Source organism: Callospermophilus lateralis, chromosome 2, assembly GCF_048772815.1.
Source record: "Callospermophilus lateralis isolate mCalLat2 chromosome 2, mCalLat2.hap1, whole genome shotgun sequence".
Lineage (NCBI taxonomy): Eukaryota > Metazoa > Chordata > Mammalia > Rodentia > Sciuridae > Callospermophilus > Callospermophilus lateralis.
Window position 1 is genome coordinate 197,127,678 of NC_135306.1, and position 15,449 is coordinate 197,143,126.

A 15,449-nucleotide genomic window follows, 5' to 3' on the forward strand; every position below is an offset into this window, starting at 1 on the left:
AAGGAAACTTCTTCTCTATCTCTTCTTTCTGAGGACTCAAATGGGTCATTCTGAGAAGTCTATTCACAGAAATCTTGACTTTTTTCTATCAGGAAACCTCAAAGTATGTCCAAACTCTACCCATTTCCCTGTCTAAATCTGCTTTCCTATTTTTAGTTATTAGCACCTCATTCTTGGTAAAAATTTCTGTCTTATTTTCAGCTTCATAAGAAACTACTGCAGTACACTGGGTGTCTTCTAAATCCCAGAAACCTATTCCTCATAGTTGTGGGGACTGGAAGTTGAGATGAACAAACCCATGTGATCGGGCTCTGGTGAGGGCTGTCTTCTGGGTGGAGATGGCGAACTTCTTATTCCGTCCTGTCACAGCAGACAGCAAGACGGGAATCAAGCTCCCTCAGCATTCACAAGGCACAAGTCCCCTTAATTAGCACTGTTCCACCCTTAAAACTACCCAATCCTACACACCTCTCAAACTCCCCACCCCCTAATACCAGCACTTTAGGGGCAGGATTTCAAGATATGAATGGAGGGAGAAGGTGAGACATGAATCTCTGGTGCCTAACATCAGAGTTGTGACATATTCTAGTACATTATCCAGTCTCAGAGTAATAATTAGTAGTGATTTTGTAAAAAGGGTGGTCCTTGGCACCCCTGGGCTTTTGGATGTTATCTGAAGTGACATCCGGTCTGTGGGAACCATTCCTTCACACTCTGCAGTTGCTAAACTTTTTGGTGGTATTCATTCCAGGCAACAGAGAGAAGAACAAGAAAAAGTGAAGGAGGAAATGCAGGGAAGACTGAGTGAGGGACTTACCTGGTTTACGTTAGGAAACTGGAACTCAATTCCACAGGGACTCCAATGAACTAGGAAGAATGTCCCTCAGAACTGTCCCTCCCAAGAGAGGAGGTTGCGACATTTATTCTCCTCTCCTCTCTCCACTATTTGAAGGTTTGCCAAGGTGGTTAACACCCCGTCACATCTGTGCTGATTCTGAGGGGTGGTCTTTCATGGCCTGAGAGAGAAACCTGAGGAAGAGGCAGAGATGCCATAGAAGACAGGCCCCTCTTAGGGCAGAGAAAGCTGTCTACCACAGAGGCACTAAAATCAAGTTCTGAGAAGATGTGGTGCAAGACACAGAGATTTTTGTTACTCTGTGTTACACGTTTCTAGCCAGTGACATTTAGCTACAAGACTACTGGGAGATTCAGAGCAAGGGTCTCTCTGGCTCCTGTCCTGCCTTTCTTGCCCTTTCCACTTCATGAAATTAGATGCTCTAGAACTGTAGCAGATGGGTTGGCAACGAGGAGGCAGCCAGCGTCTGAGAAAGACTGAGCAAATCTTAGAATCGCTAGTCCTGACTCTCAACCTGTTGTCATGACGGAAAATGAATCCTGGTATTTAGGCAAAAGGAAGTTGTTTTTTCTTCTACTGGCAATTGAGCACATCCCTAGCTGAAACATAGTCATGCAGTAAAGGATACTGAAGTGGAATTCAGTAGCGTTTTGAAAATAACTCCCCTTCATTCAATTGCAGTTCACCAAAAAACAACAGACTGGCTAAATCAAGATTCCTCCTTACACACTTATTTTTCTTGATTCTTTTTAGTTATATACAACATCAGGACCCACCCTGACATTATCACAAAAGCATGGAACATATCCACTTCAGTCCACAGCACTTTCCTCCCTGCCCCACCCCCACTCCCCTTCTCTACCTCTCCACTCCACTGATCTTTCTTCAATCCAATTACAGCCCTTTTAATTAATTAGTTATGTCCAACGGATATACCTAATGCTGGGACCTTCCATGTCACATTCCTGCACGCACATATGAATGTTTGGTCAGATTCATTCCATTGTCCATTCCTTTTCCTGTCCTTCCTCTCTCCTCCTCAATCCCCTTTTTCTATTCTATTTATCTTTTCTCTATTTAAATATAATTCTCTCCCTTTTCTCTCTCTTTTTTTATATACCCCACCCCTTATTTTGGATTAGATTTTGCATATCAGAGAAAACATTGAACCCTTGACTTTTGGCCACTGGCTTATTTTACCTAGCATGATAGTCTCCAGATCCATCTACTTACTGACAAATGCCATAATGTCTTTATGACTGAGTAACGCTACATTGTGTGTGTGTGTGTGTGTGTATCACTTTCTCTTTGCATATTTATTAAACATTTAAGCCTAGCAAGTTTATAGCCCAACTAAATTCAATGTCTCTTATTTCACAGTTACTCAAAATATTTTGATGCTATGAAGTGAACTAGGAGTAAATGTTATTATAGTGGAAATCTGACTTTTTAAAATGTATAAGTTTATAGAAAAAATGGAAAGAAGCAATTTTCAGAAATATTTTTCAACAAATAATAGCCAGCATAATATTATAAAATATAATACATATAATAATATCTTTATTTGTTATATTATGAACAATATGCCCTTAAATTTAGGTTAGATCATTAAGTACTGGTGCAGTTGTGGGGAATACAGTACACTCATGCATTATTGATGGAACTGTAATTTGTACAATTGCTTTGGATATTGTATGGATATTCCTCAAAAGACTAGGAATGGACCCACCATATGATCCAACTATACCAAGATAACTAAAAAACTTTATCCAAGATAACTAAAAAAATTATACTAAATTGATACATCTACTCCAATGTTTATAGCAGCACAATTCACAATATTCAAGTATGCAACCATCCTAGGTGCCTATCAGTAGTTGAAAGGATAAAGAAAATGTGGAATATATACACAGTGAAATTTCACTCAGTCTTAAAGAAGAATGAAATCATAAATGGATGGAACTATAAAACATCATGTTAAAGAAATAAGTCAAACTCACAAAGTCCAGAGTCAAATGTTTTCCTTCATATGTAAAAACTAGAGAGAAATAAGAAAAAATTTTAAAGGGATCTCATGAAAATAGAAGGAAAAATAGAGGAGTAGAGGAAGAGGAATTGTAAGGAGGGAGGGAAGATGAGAAAAGGGAGAAGATTTAGAATGAAATTGAACAAATTCTGCTACAAATATACATGAACCTATCACAATGATTTTCACTTTTATGTATAACTATAATACATCAATTTAAATATATTAATTAATAGAAGAACCACCAATAGAATAGAGGAAGGGATTTGGGGTAGTGAGAAGGAAAGGTGGTAGTACTGGGGACTGAACTGGAACAAATTATGTTATATACATTTATGAATACATCAAAATTAACCTCACAATTATGTATGACTATAATGCAGTAATAAAAATGTTTTTCAAAATTTAGGTTAGATTTAGATTTATTTTATCAGAAAGTTATGTTCTTTACTGATTAGTGAGAAGATTTATCTAGACCTAAACATATGTCCTTAGATATAAGAAAAGATGCTTAACCTGATTCATAATAAAAAAATTTTAAGTACTTGTTAAAGAATAAATGACAAGAAAAAGAACTATTATGCAGGCATTATAGTAACATTGAAAAACAATGTCCTCTCCAGAAAGTATAAATTTAGTCCTGACAGCATATGCAAAGACATTCAATATGACTGATAACAATAAAAAAAAGCAAAGTTGTTAAACAACACATGACATTAGAAATAATTGTCCTCTCTAAAAATAGAATAACATCAAAATATCTGTTCTCTTTGGAAAACGTACATTTTCTTCAGCCAATTACCAATGCTAATCACTGTTTTTGCAATCCCATCTCAGCCTCTGGAACCTCAGATACCAAGGGAGTCAGTATACATCCCTGAGGTGGCAGCTATAAGATGCCTGGTGGGGAGGAACCATGGAGAGAGCCCTCCATGGGCAGTCAGCCTGCAGCAGTTGCCCAAAGAGATTCTGGAGGCAACTCTGGCTCCAGTACAACAGGGTAACTCCCACTGTCATCAGCAGCTGTATGGCACTGCCTTGTGTGCAGGAAGCAGCAAGGCACCAGGGTCAGAGGAGCAGTTCCAGCAGGTCATGCCCCAAGACCAGGACTCAGCTCATCAGGTGATATGAGGGAAAGGAATCCAGGGGTTGGAATCTGGCCAAGGGTTGCCCAGGAAAGAATGTGAATGAATCAATCAACCAACCAACACTAAATGTGTTTAAAATAATGTTTGCATGTGTCCTTGGGCCATGGGGTGAGCACTCAATGTCTGCTGTGAGGTCTTAGTAATTTTGGTAACTTGAACCTCACATCACTTGAAGCTAGGCTCTGTATTTTCCTCTTCATTTTCCTTTTACTTTTTATTTTGAAATACTCATAGATTCACAGGAAGTTGGGCAGCAGTGCCAAGAGATCCTGTGAACCTTCCACCCACTTTTACATCTTGTTTAATTCCACTATGACATCAAAAGCGGTGTGTGATATTTTGATATTGGTGGTGTGTGTGTGTGTGTTTATGTGTGTGTGTATGTCTTTGTGGGGATATAGCTCAGTTGGTAGAGTGCTTGTCTCTCATGGACAAGGCCCTGGGTTCAATCCTCAGCACTATACACACACACACACACACACACACACACACACATACACACATATGATATATGACAGCCAGTTTTTTAATCCCTTACATGTACTTTAATATATTCCTATTTATCTGTCATGAAGCTAATAATTCTCTCTATATAATTATACATTTTATATTTATATAAATATGTATAGCTAGTATATAATATATTTTATATAATATAAATTATATAGTTTATGTTCCCTCCAAGTGATCTTTTCATTTCTTCTTTTTTCAGGTACCAGAGGAATCCCTTTTTGTATTTTTACATTGATAAACCAAGGAAGCTCTAGTGTCTTTGGTAAGCTGCTGATGAACCAAAAGTTCTAACCTATAACTTGCTTCTTAAAAGGACCTCATTTCTAAACCTCATTCTGTTAGGACTCACTCACAATCCCTGTCACAATGTACCTGGTTAGGATCACCATTTGGAGGAGTCTGAAGCATAAATCTAGTTGAGGCTAAGATTTTCCTATTGCTGCTAGGTATTTCAGTTTTTTAGATCTGATAAATAAGCCATCACTACTCAATTGGAAACTGTGCTTCTATTACAACTTCCTGCCTTTTTACAAAATATCATTACTGCATTTTAGGAAAGACATAATAGTTATTTAAAATAAGACTAACTGTTGTAAAGAAATAACTCCATAAATATCAGTTTGTACAACACTAAAATTTCTCAATCACATACAGTCCAATGGAAGAAAGGTATTGTTGGCAGTGAACTGCTATAGATAGAATGTGTCCCCCAAGTTCACATGTAGGAAATTAATCACCATTGTGACAGTGTCGGGAGGTTAAGGCATGAGAAGAGGTATGGCCCTTATGACTGAATTAATGCTGATTTTGTGGGGAAAAGGTTAGTTATCTTGAGCTTAGATTTGTTATGAAAGAAAGTTTACCTCTATCTTGTTCTCTTGATGTCAATGTTGACTCGCTTGCCTTTCCACTTTCTGCCATGTTATGAGGTGGTCACAAGGTGCCCATGTGACCATGTGATGTAGCTTCACTATCTTGGACTTACCACCATCAATAGCTATCACCCAAATACATTTTTTTATTTCTATGAATTTCATTATTATGAAGTGTGGTATTCTGCTCTGTCAACACAAAATAGAGTAGGACAGAGATTCTGTGTTGTGTACAGTCATCCCAGAACCCAGTCTGAAGTGGACCACAATAAGCAATACAAGGAGGGCTACCAAAATTACAAACACACACACACACACACACACACACACACACACGAGGCCCAGTTAAATGTAAATTTTGGAAAATAATAAGTATTTTTTGCTTTTATTTTTTTCTCATGCAATAGACAACATAAATACTAAAGTTGACTGTATTGATATGAAATATTTTACTTATTTATTCTGTAACTTTAACTAGTTGTCCCTTGTTTTATCCAGCAACCTTATCTCATGATTTGTAAAGTCTCTCTAAATTGCCAATATCTAACTAACAACTCAGATGGAAATGGAGTAGAAAGTTATATTGTAACCATTTTCACAGGTATGGGGTTGAGAGGGCTGCTTCAGGCCTAGATTTAGCATACATTGCTTTTACTTGTTACATAGAGCAGATAACCTCACACAAGCAAGTTTGGTTGGATGTCTACCTGCATTTCCAGAAGAAAAGATGAAGATACTGATGGGCAGCAAGCCAATTTCTGCAGTGTATAGGCATGGTCTGAGACACCTTATTCACCAATAAGCAGTGCTAGGAAATATGGAAAGAATTGTTCAAGGATTAAGACACCAAACCAGAGAGTTTGAGGGCTTACGCTATATGAAAATCAGCCATGATTAATTCTCAGCTTTATTCCCAACCTGGCACAGAAGTACACAGGTAGAGAAAACAAAGACATTCATGATGTAAAATAAGCTATAACCATATACTAATCAAATAGTTACATGATCTTTCTTAAGCTAAGCCAAAACTATAAGAGAAACAATGCCATGGAAAAGGAAACTTCTCTCTCTCTCTCTCTCTCTCTCTCTCTCTCTCTCTCTCTCTCTTAATTATATGAAGCGAAAAGATTATCTTGGGGATAATCAGAAAAATTTTGTGAAGGTAATCACGTAAAAGAGAGTTGTAAAAAAAGAAGAGAGATACACATAATATGAAGCCATCAATCATGTGAACTATTGTTGTGGTTTGAATGTGAGACATCTCCCAAAAGCCTATGTGTAAGACAATGCAAGAGGGTTTAGAGAAGAAATGATTGGGTTAACCCAATCAATGAATTAATCCTGAGAGGATTAACAGAGTGGTAACTGAAGGCTCGTAGGGTGTGCCTAGAGGAGGTAAGTCTTTAGGAGCAAGCCTTTGGGGAATACATTTTGTATGTGTTCAGTGGAGTCTCTCTGTCTGCTGTCTGATCATCATGTGAGCTGTTTCCCTCGGCCATACTCTTCTGCCATGAGGTTCAGCCTACCCTTGAGCCCAGAGGAGTGAAGTTGTGGACTGAGACCTCTAAAAAAATGAACCCCAAATAAACTTTTCCTGCTTTACAATTGTTCTATCAGGTATTTCAGTCACAGCAGTGGAAAAGCTGACAAACACAACCATGAACATAACTTCGGAATTCTTCATTCTAATGAGTTCTAATGTCAGAAGTTTGAATCAGGATTAAATGACAAGAATGATAAATGCCTATGAAATATTATTGACTGCTGAGAAGTGGAAAATCCTATTGCTTTATGCAAGTATAAAAAAAGATTTATTTAAAATAATGAAAAAGTAGTTTAATATACATTTTTCACAGTCACAGGTTAAAAGTTGTTCTTCCTCTCTGAAGCTTTCTCCGCCGTAAAATTTATCTACAGCTTGAATACATGGTTTGTGATGGCTTCTTATCAAAAATATAGAAAAATTATTTGGAATACAATAAACCAGATTCTGATTTTGTCATGAATATCAAAATTAAAAAAAAGTAACTTGAAATGTTGTAAGGATCTTTCATTTGAAAAGGTCACAAAGATTTTCTTTCTTCTCTTGATCCTTCTCTTGCTTCTATCCAGACGTTGGGTAGCCATGACACAAGGAAATGGCACTGAAGTGACTGAATTCTACCTTCTGGGATTTGGTGCCCAACATCAGTTTCAGATCATCTTCTTCATTGTGTTTCTTATGATCTACGTGACGTCCACGGTGGGGAATACTGGAATGATCCTACTCATCAGGACAGATGCCAGACTCCAAACACCCATGTACTTTTTCCTACAACATCTGGCCTTTGTTGACATCTGCTACACGACAGCTATCACTCCCAAGATGCTGCAAAACTTCATCACAGAAAACAAGTCCATATCGTTTGGTGGATGCTTAATGCAATTACTGGTCTATGCAACCTTTGCAACCAGCGACTGCTACCTCCTGGCAGCGATGGCGGTTGATCGTTACGTAGCCATCTGTAAGCCTCTTCACTATTCCATCATCATGTCTCAGACAGTCTGCATCCAGATGGTAGCTGGTTCATACCTCATGGGATCAATAAATGCCTCCGTACAAACAGGTTTTACATTTTCACTGTCCTTCTGTCGGTCCAACATCATCGATCACTTTTTCTGTGATGTTCCCCCAATTCTCATGCTATCATGCTCCAACATTGACATCAACATCCTGGTACTTACTGTGTTTGTGGGATTTAACTTGATGTTCACTGTGTTGGTCGTCATCTTCTCCTACATTTACATCCTGACCACCATCCTGAAGATGTCTTCTGCAGCAGGGAGGAAGAAGACCTTCTCCACCTGTGCCTCCCACCTGACAGCAGTCACCATTTTCTATGGCACCCTTGCTTACATGTACTTACAGCGTCATTCTGAGAATGCCCAGGAGAATATGAAAGTGGCCTCTGCATTTTATGGCATTGTCATTCCCATGTTGAACCCCCTGATCTACAGCCTGAGAAACAAGGAGGTGAAAGAAGCTTTAAAAGTGGTGGCCACAAAGCTCTTTTAGGTTGGATCCAAATTTTTCCAATTCAGCACGTCAAAGCACCCAGTAGAGTTGTTTCAAAAATTGAAAACATTCAGAGGTTTTAAATCAGGGCTACCCTTATTGATACAAAACATCTTAGATGTGAGAAATATCCTAAGACCTCTTATGAGACTCATTTACTCCGTAATACCATTTGAAAATAAATAATCCCTATGGAGAATGCTTTATGGATAATATTGAAATATTAAGAAATGTCTATTGCCGTGACCAGTGTGGACGAACTAGCAGGTTCTGGTGAGGGGCAATAGGAGATTGGAAGAAATAAGAGTCCCATATGCAAATTTTGAAGATAAAACAGCTGGGATCGGGTGAAGTGCTGCTCTCTGATGGAGAAGCAGGTCAAAAGAATTACATCAGCAATCTTTATTATATATGTCTCATTAATCAGATTAAAGACTAGGCAAGCATTATTCTTTGTATTCATGAAAGTTACAGAGTTAGCAACATATGCAGCTATTTCCTCAGTTACATTCTACGGTTGCAATGTGCAATATTAGGAGCATTGTGTAGCTCTCAAGAAAGTCCATTGTTTAAAGTTACTACTTTGTGGGCAGATTCAGCAGCAGCAAAATGGTGAAACACTGCTGTTGTCTAGCAAGGAATTTCCTTCAGTCCCAGGAACTGTGTGCCTGAGAGCAAGGTTGAAGCTGATAAGACCCTAGCAACAGAGTCTCCCCATGGAGAGCATTGTCATAGCAACTGGACATCCTATACATGTGGATAGAAAATTTCCCAGTCACCAAGCATGCTACAGCCATGAAGTCATCAGGGACCCCAATCTCAGTTACTGGTCTCCCAAGCACTGTCACTGTTCTCCACAGTGCATAAACTTTAGAGACTATCATTTTAAATATTTTTCAAGTATGCTTTTAATGGCTACAAAAATCCCTAGCTTTCCATAATAAAAAAAATGTAAATTCATTTTCCTCATCTTTAAACAATTTCATTATATTATGTACAATAAGGTCTTTTGTATAATCTGTCCAAATTATTACACAAACCTCAATGTAAAATAATGAATTCTTTAAAAAGCATATTTTGACTCAAGATATCCTTTTTACCTAAAATTCCCATGTTGTTACATTCCCTGGCACCTGAATACACTTATTTCTGTCATTAGTTACCCTTTTTCATCTCATTCTACCCCTTTCTCCCTAGGGAAAGGGAACTCTTGCAAATATTTTCTATTTCCATCTTCAGTACAGGTAATCTAGAAATAGATATGTCTAAACACTACCAGTGATGATTCATTTACAAAAGATATACTGATCTTTTTTTTTTTTTTGATAAATGCTACAGAAACCCAATAGTAATGTAGGCCAAAAGCCCTTTGAATCAAGACAAAGAATAGGTAGCAGAAAAGCGTTAGTATTCAGATTGTACTTCATACCATAATGATGTACAGGCAATGAAAGAAAGTACTTGTGGCCATTTTCATGCCTACCTCAAAATGGTAAGCTCCTACTCAGAGAAAATTTATTTCTCAATGACACCCTGATTAGGACATGTTTCATCCTGCCATATATGAAAACCATAGAAACATTTAAATTGGATCTCTATGAAGATATTCATTATTATGTCTCCAGCATCTATTAGTGTCAGGAATTCTCTAAGTACCCATTAGACTGTTTTTTGAATAAGTGAACAGAGAATACATATAGAAAAGGTGAAGTTGCATTCAATGAGGAAGTTTACCATCTACAGTCCAGCACAGTAAGCTGTTCTTATGGCACACCATGCTTTTATTTTTTTATTTTTTTTTACATTTATTTATTTATTTATTTTTAAATTTTATTTTTTTATTGGTTATTCAAAACATTACAAAGATTGCAGAATCACATCAGTTACACCATGCTTTTAAAAAGTGTAAGTTTAGACTGTAAGGAAAGAAATATTATACCATACTCTAAATAGTTTGGAATGGAAATAGCATGGAGGAAAGAATAGCTACATGCGCTGAAATACAAAGAATTAATAACCATTCCTTGTGTGGCAAAACATAGCTGGTTGTCTATGCACTAGGCAATCCATTCATTATCTTAATCCTTCCTGAAAGAACTCTGATTTTATAGAAAAAGTAAAGTGGCAGAAATAGAAATAGAAAATTTATTCCCTAGACTTCATTGCAGCTTCATAGCACATGTCTTGAATAGAGATCATATATTTGAGGTTGTACAGAGAATAATTAAGCTTGCCTAAAAAAAGTTTTGGCCTATTCTCAGATACTGGGGAATGATCTTTGAATTGAAGGAATGCCCTACCCAATAGGAATATCAACATTTTCCTTGAGTCTTTGACATTGGATAGTTCAAGAAATGATTTATAATGGAACCATGGGAATATTCTACATCAGTTTCAAATTCAAGAGGAACTGGAGACTCAAGACGATATTGTTCCTTTAGGAGCGGCCTGTATCTAAAATCAGTCATGTGGCTAGTGTGTCCTCAAGCCCCCATAAAAACTCTGGATACCAAAGACTCAGGTGAGCTTCTTGAGCAGGTAATACTCCACGCACATTGCCTTACTTGGAGTCAGGAGTATAACTCATCCCCCAGGATGGTCGAAGTCATATTTGGATCACTCCCAGACTTCACTCTATGCTTCTATTTCTTTGGTTGTTTCTTATTTGTATCTTCTTGCTTGTTGTAATAAAACTGTACTTGAATGTATAGTTCTTTCCTGATTTCTTCCTCAGTTTGGAATTTGTAACAAATGACTATTGATAGGGTAGTTCATAAACAACAAAAATTTCTTTCTCATAATTCTGGAGGCTAGAATTCCACAATGAAGATGCTGGCTTGAACATGGTATCTCATTGTGTCCTTCCTAACATAGCATAAAAAAGGTTAAAGGGCTCACTAAACCCCTTTGGAGTTGCTCCACCCTTGTGACTCAATTATCTCCTAAAGATTTCATGCTCTAATATTAAAGTAAGAGTTATAATTTCAGCAAATGAACCTCAAGGGGACATACATATTAAGTTCATAACGTTCCATCACTGGCCCCTATAATTCATATTCATCTTGCACACAAAATGCCTTCATTCAATTTCAAAACTCCCAAAATCTTGATGTATATCACCATCACCTCAAGTCTAAAGTCCAAAGTCTTATCTAAACATCATCTAAATAAAATATGAATGAGAATCATGATATGATTTATTCTTAAGCAAAACTCCTGTTCAGCTGTGAACCTCTCAAACCAATTTATGTGCTTCCAAAAAACATTGGCAGGATGGGAATAGTATAGAAATTCCCACTCTAAAAAGCAGAAATAAGAAAGGAGCAATTGTCCAAAACAAGTCCCAAACCTAGAAAAGTAAACTGTTTGAGGTTCTATTACTTAAAAATAACCCTCTTGAGATAACAGTTGATGAACAACAACTTTCATCAACAATTGTCTCATAAATAAATCTGCTATTTAGTGAATAATATAAGACACATTCTGTAAAAATAAATAAATAAATAACTCTCTTGAGCTGAGTGTAATTGTACACACCTGTAATCCCGTTACTGAAGAGGCGGAGGCAGGAGAATCACAAGTTTGAGGTCAGTCCATGTAATTTAGCAAAACCCTGTCTCAAAAAATAAATAAATAAACAAATGACTGGGGATGTAACTTAGTGATAAAGCACCCCTGTATTCAATACCACTAATGATTATGATGATGGTGATGATCGTTGGGAGTCGCCTGGGCTCCAAAGACTAACTTCCCATTCCCCCAAGAAGAGCTGTCCAATGGTGAGCCCTGCTGGCTTACATGATCCTTACCCACCAATCAGACTAGCCCTGCTGGCTTACCTGATCCTACCCACCAATAAGACTAGCCCTGCTGTCTCACCTGATCCTACCCGCCAATCAGAAAGCACCCCATGCCAACTGTCAAACCACCCCTGGCTCTATAAATATGCAGAGCTGTTCCTCAACAAACGGGCATTTGCTCCGACAATGAGCCTTGTTCGTTCTTTCAATGATGATGATCATGATGAGCCTATGAACTCTGTGCCTTTGGCAAATGTGGCAGCCCCAGTGATCTCTGAATGGCCTGCAGGGTCCTTCTTCCTGCCTTTGGAGGAATCAGCAATGTCTCAATCCTGAAGATTCCAAGCAGTTCAACAATCTTGCTTCAATTTTTCCCCTTTTCCATCTTTCATTGACTCCTAACTGGTGTTTTTTCTGCTGGCATAATCCCATCTCAGATCCTGGCTTTGGGATTATTTGATTCACATAAAATACTGACTTCATGTCCATATGAATCTCCTCATCAGTCACCTGGCCATACCCTTAGTAATCTCTTCCAAGTATGATGTGTCATAATTTGCAGTACAGACATCCTGAGAGTTTCCCAAATCTTTAAGCTCCTAGTCTCCTGTGTTTGACAAATCTATCCTAAATAGTGTCGCTCTTTTCAACTTGACCAAAAGCACTTAGTAAGAAGCAAATGACTCCTTCAACACTTTCTCCAGGAATCTCCTCAACTGGATATGCATTTTCATCACCTATCTTCCTTGAAACACAAGAATGTGAACACATCTCGGCCAAGTTCTTGGCCACTTGATGAAAAGGATTGTCTTTTCCTCATTGTCCAACAAGGTGCTACTCCTTCCCAGCTAAGACCTCATCAGGAGCCTCTATACTATCCATCCAATATTGCACTCATAGTTAATTGGGTATTCTCTAATAATAAGAAAGCTATCTCTATAACTCTTTTTTTTTCTGAGTCCTTGTGTGAAACATTTTGAAATTCTGATCACAGAAGTCTATGTTCTTTCTTGCATGTAACCCAAGATTCCTGTGGCCTCTACCATTACCCATACACAAAGGAGCTACCATATTTGTAGATATTCAGAGCCCAGCACACTACAAAAAAAAAAAAAATTGCTCTACACATTCTTGTTCGTATATGTCTATTTGTATCAAAATTTACACATACACATACATGTACATATGTGTGAATGTCCATTATATGTAGTCACTGATATTGCTAGGATACAGCTTATACTAGAAATACTGGATCATAGACTCGCATAGTTAATTGTGCTAACATTTTCAATTGTCTTAAACATTACTATACTAATTTACCTTACCAACAGAAAAATATGAGTTTCTGAGGGACCACATTGTCACCAAAACTACTTTGAAGTATTTATATATAATTGATTACTAGAGAGCTGTGCATCTTCTCATATTTCTATCGAATATTTAGGTTTGCTTTCTTCCATAATTACCCTGTTCATATCTCTTACAAATTTTCACATTACACTGAATTATAATTAGATACATATACTGGATATATACAATCTTTGACATCTATGTGTTGGAAATAAATCTGCCTGACCAAATTTCCAGTACTATTCAGTCTTTGCTCTTTTATAATGATAATTAATAGAGTGAAATTTTTAATTTTTAGGATTTGTGCTTTTAAGTCATCTAAATTTTTTTCTATATAGCTAAATCATACATATTCAGCAATGTTTTATTCTCAAAACTAAACTCTCAATTTCTGACACATTGGGAAGCCATTTTTGTAAAATATAAATTAGGGAATTAATATTGTTTTTTCAATATGTAAGCATTTAGAGCACACAGGTATTGCTCCATTTTTCACTGATATACGTAGTAATGTTTTCACATCTCAAGTGTCTATAGCCTAAAGGGTCTGTTTTTGACTTCCTTTTCTCAGTTCCATTGTCCTGTTCGTCTACCAAAGCCACCTCCACACTTTCTTATTAATTTCTTCATAATAACATCTGATGTTTCATAGGACAAATCCTGCTCCCATCTGTTTTCCTAGGAAATTCCATGTAAAAATGCCAAGTTGAACAAAAGATTTTCTCAAGTATCTGATTAGAATTGCAAAGAACCTATAAATTAATTTATGGGTGATATGTGATATTTATAGTATTGAGAGCTTATCCAGAAAAACAGTCTGATTTTTAGTCTTCTTCAAGCCTTTAATGTTTTCTTTTCCTTAATGAGGCTCATGATGCAGTCATGAGTATCACAGAATTTGACTCTCATAACAAAATGAACTTTCAAAAAGAATGAACTTCATTAATATTTTTTTTGAAACAAATCATGAAGCAAAAATGTCAGATATTATTTAGGAGTAATTGATTTCTGGTTATAAAAGATAAAAGTTGTGTTACTGGGGTACAGAACATAAGAACATCTTTGTTGACACATCATGAGAGGTTTAACAATAGAGCGAACAAAAGTATCCCTAAATCACCTCAGTAGATTTATTGGCAAAAAGTAAAAAGAGGCATGGAGAGATAAGTACAGAAAGTGACCATGCATGTTTAAAACTACCAAAGAATTTTGACAATGCTGAGACCATTTTATTGCTTTTAAAACATTGGGGTCGAAAACATATTAATAATTTAAAAATAAATGATCCATTTCCATAGATACATTGAAAACATTTTTACAGAAGACTGTATGTGACCATGAGTCCATGATAGTCACAGTGGAGTTGGTGAGTAAGCAAAGGGGTAAAATGGGAAAATGGACATAAATTAGAGCAAGAGCATATACAACTATCTGGGCAGGCTAAGGTTTTCAGATATGACAATTTATTTTGAGGTAAATGGTATTTTCACCAAAATACAGAGAACATTTTTAAAAAGTGTTAAGTGAATAAAAGCCAGCATATTTTATGTTCCTTAACCGATATATTTAGGAAACATCAATCACTTCCTGAGAGCTCAGCTGATGCTCAAATAGCCATTTCTCCAAAATACACAGGCAATTATCTGTCCTGAGCACCAAGGTTCAGCCTGGAAATTCAAGTCCATTATGTCACAGAAATATGCTCTGAGCCCACTGTGGAACCCAATGTTATACCATTTTCACATCTACATTAAGAGAATCACAGGGTCATACCTTTTCTGCTCTTGTCACTTTGCCATTTTACACATGCTGTTTAATCTTTAGCAACC

The 15,449-nt window shown here is 37.0% G+C and overlaps 1 protein-coding gene across 1 annotated transcript; it reads left to right on the forward strand.

Moving 5' to 3' along the window:
* The first annotated feature begins 7,540 nt into the window (after window positions 1-7,540).
* Window positions 7,541-8,470, forward strand: LOC143391811 (olfactory receptor 5AK2-like). Its single transcript, XM_076844564.2, has one exon. The coding sequence runs from the start codon at window positions 7,541-7,543 to the stop codon at window positions 8,468-8,470; it is 930 nt and encodes a 309-aa protein (XP_076700679.2).
* Window positions 8,471-15,449: the final 6,979 nt, after the last annotated feature.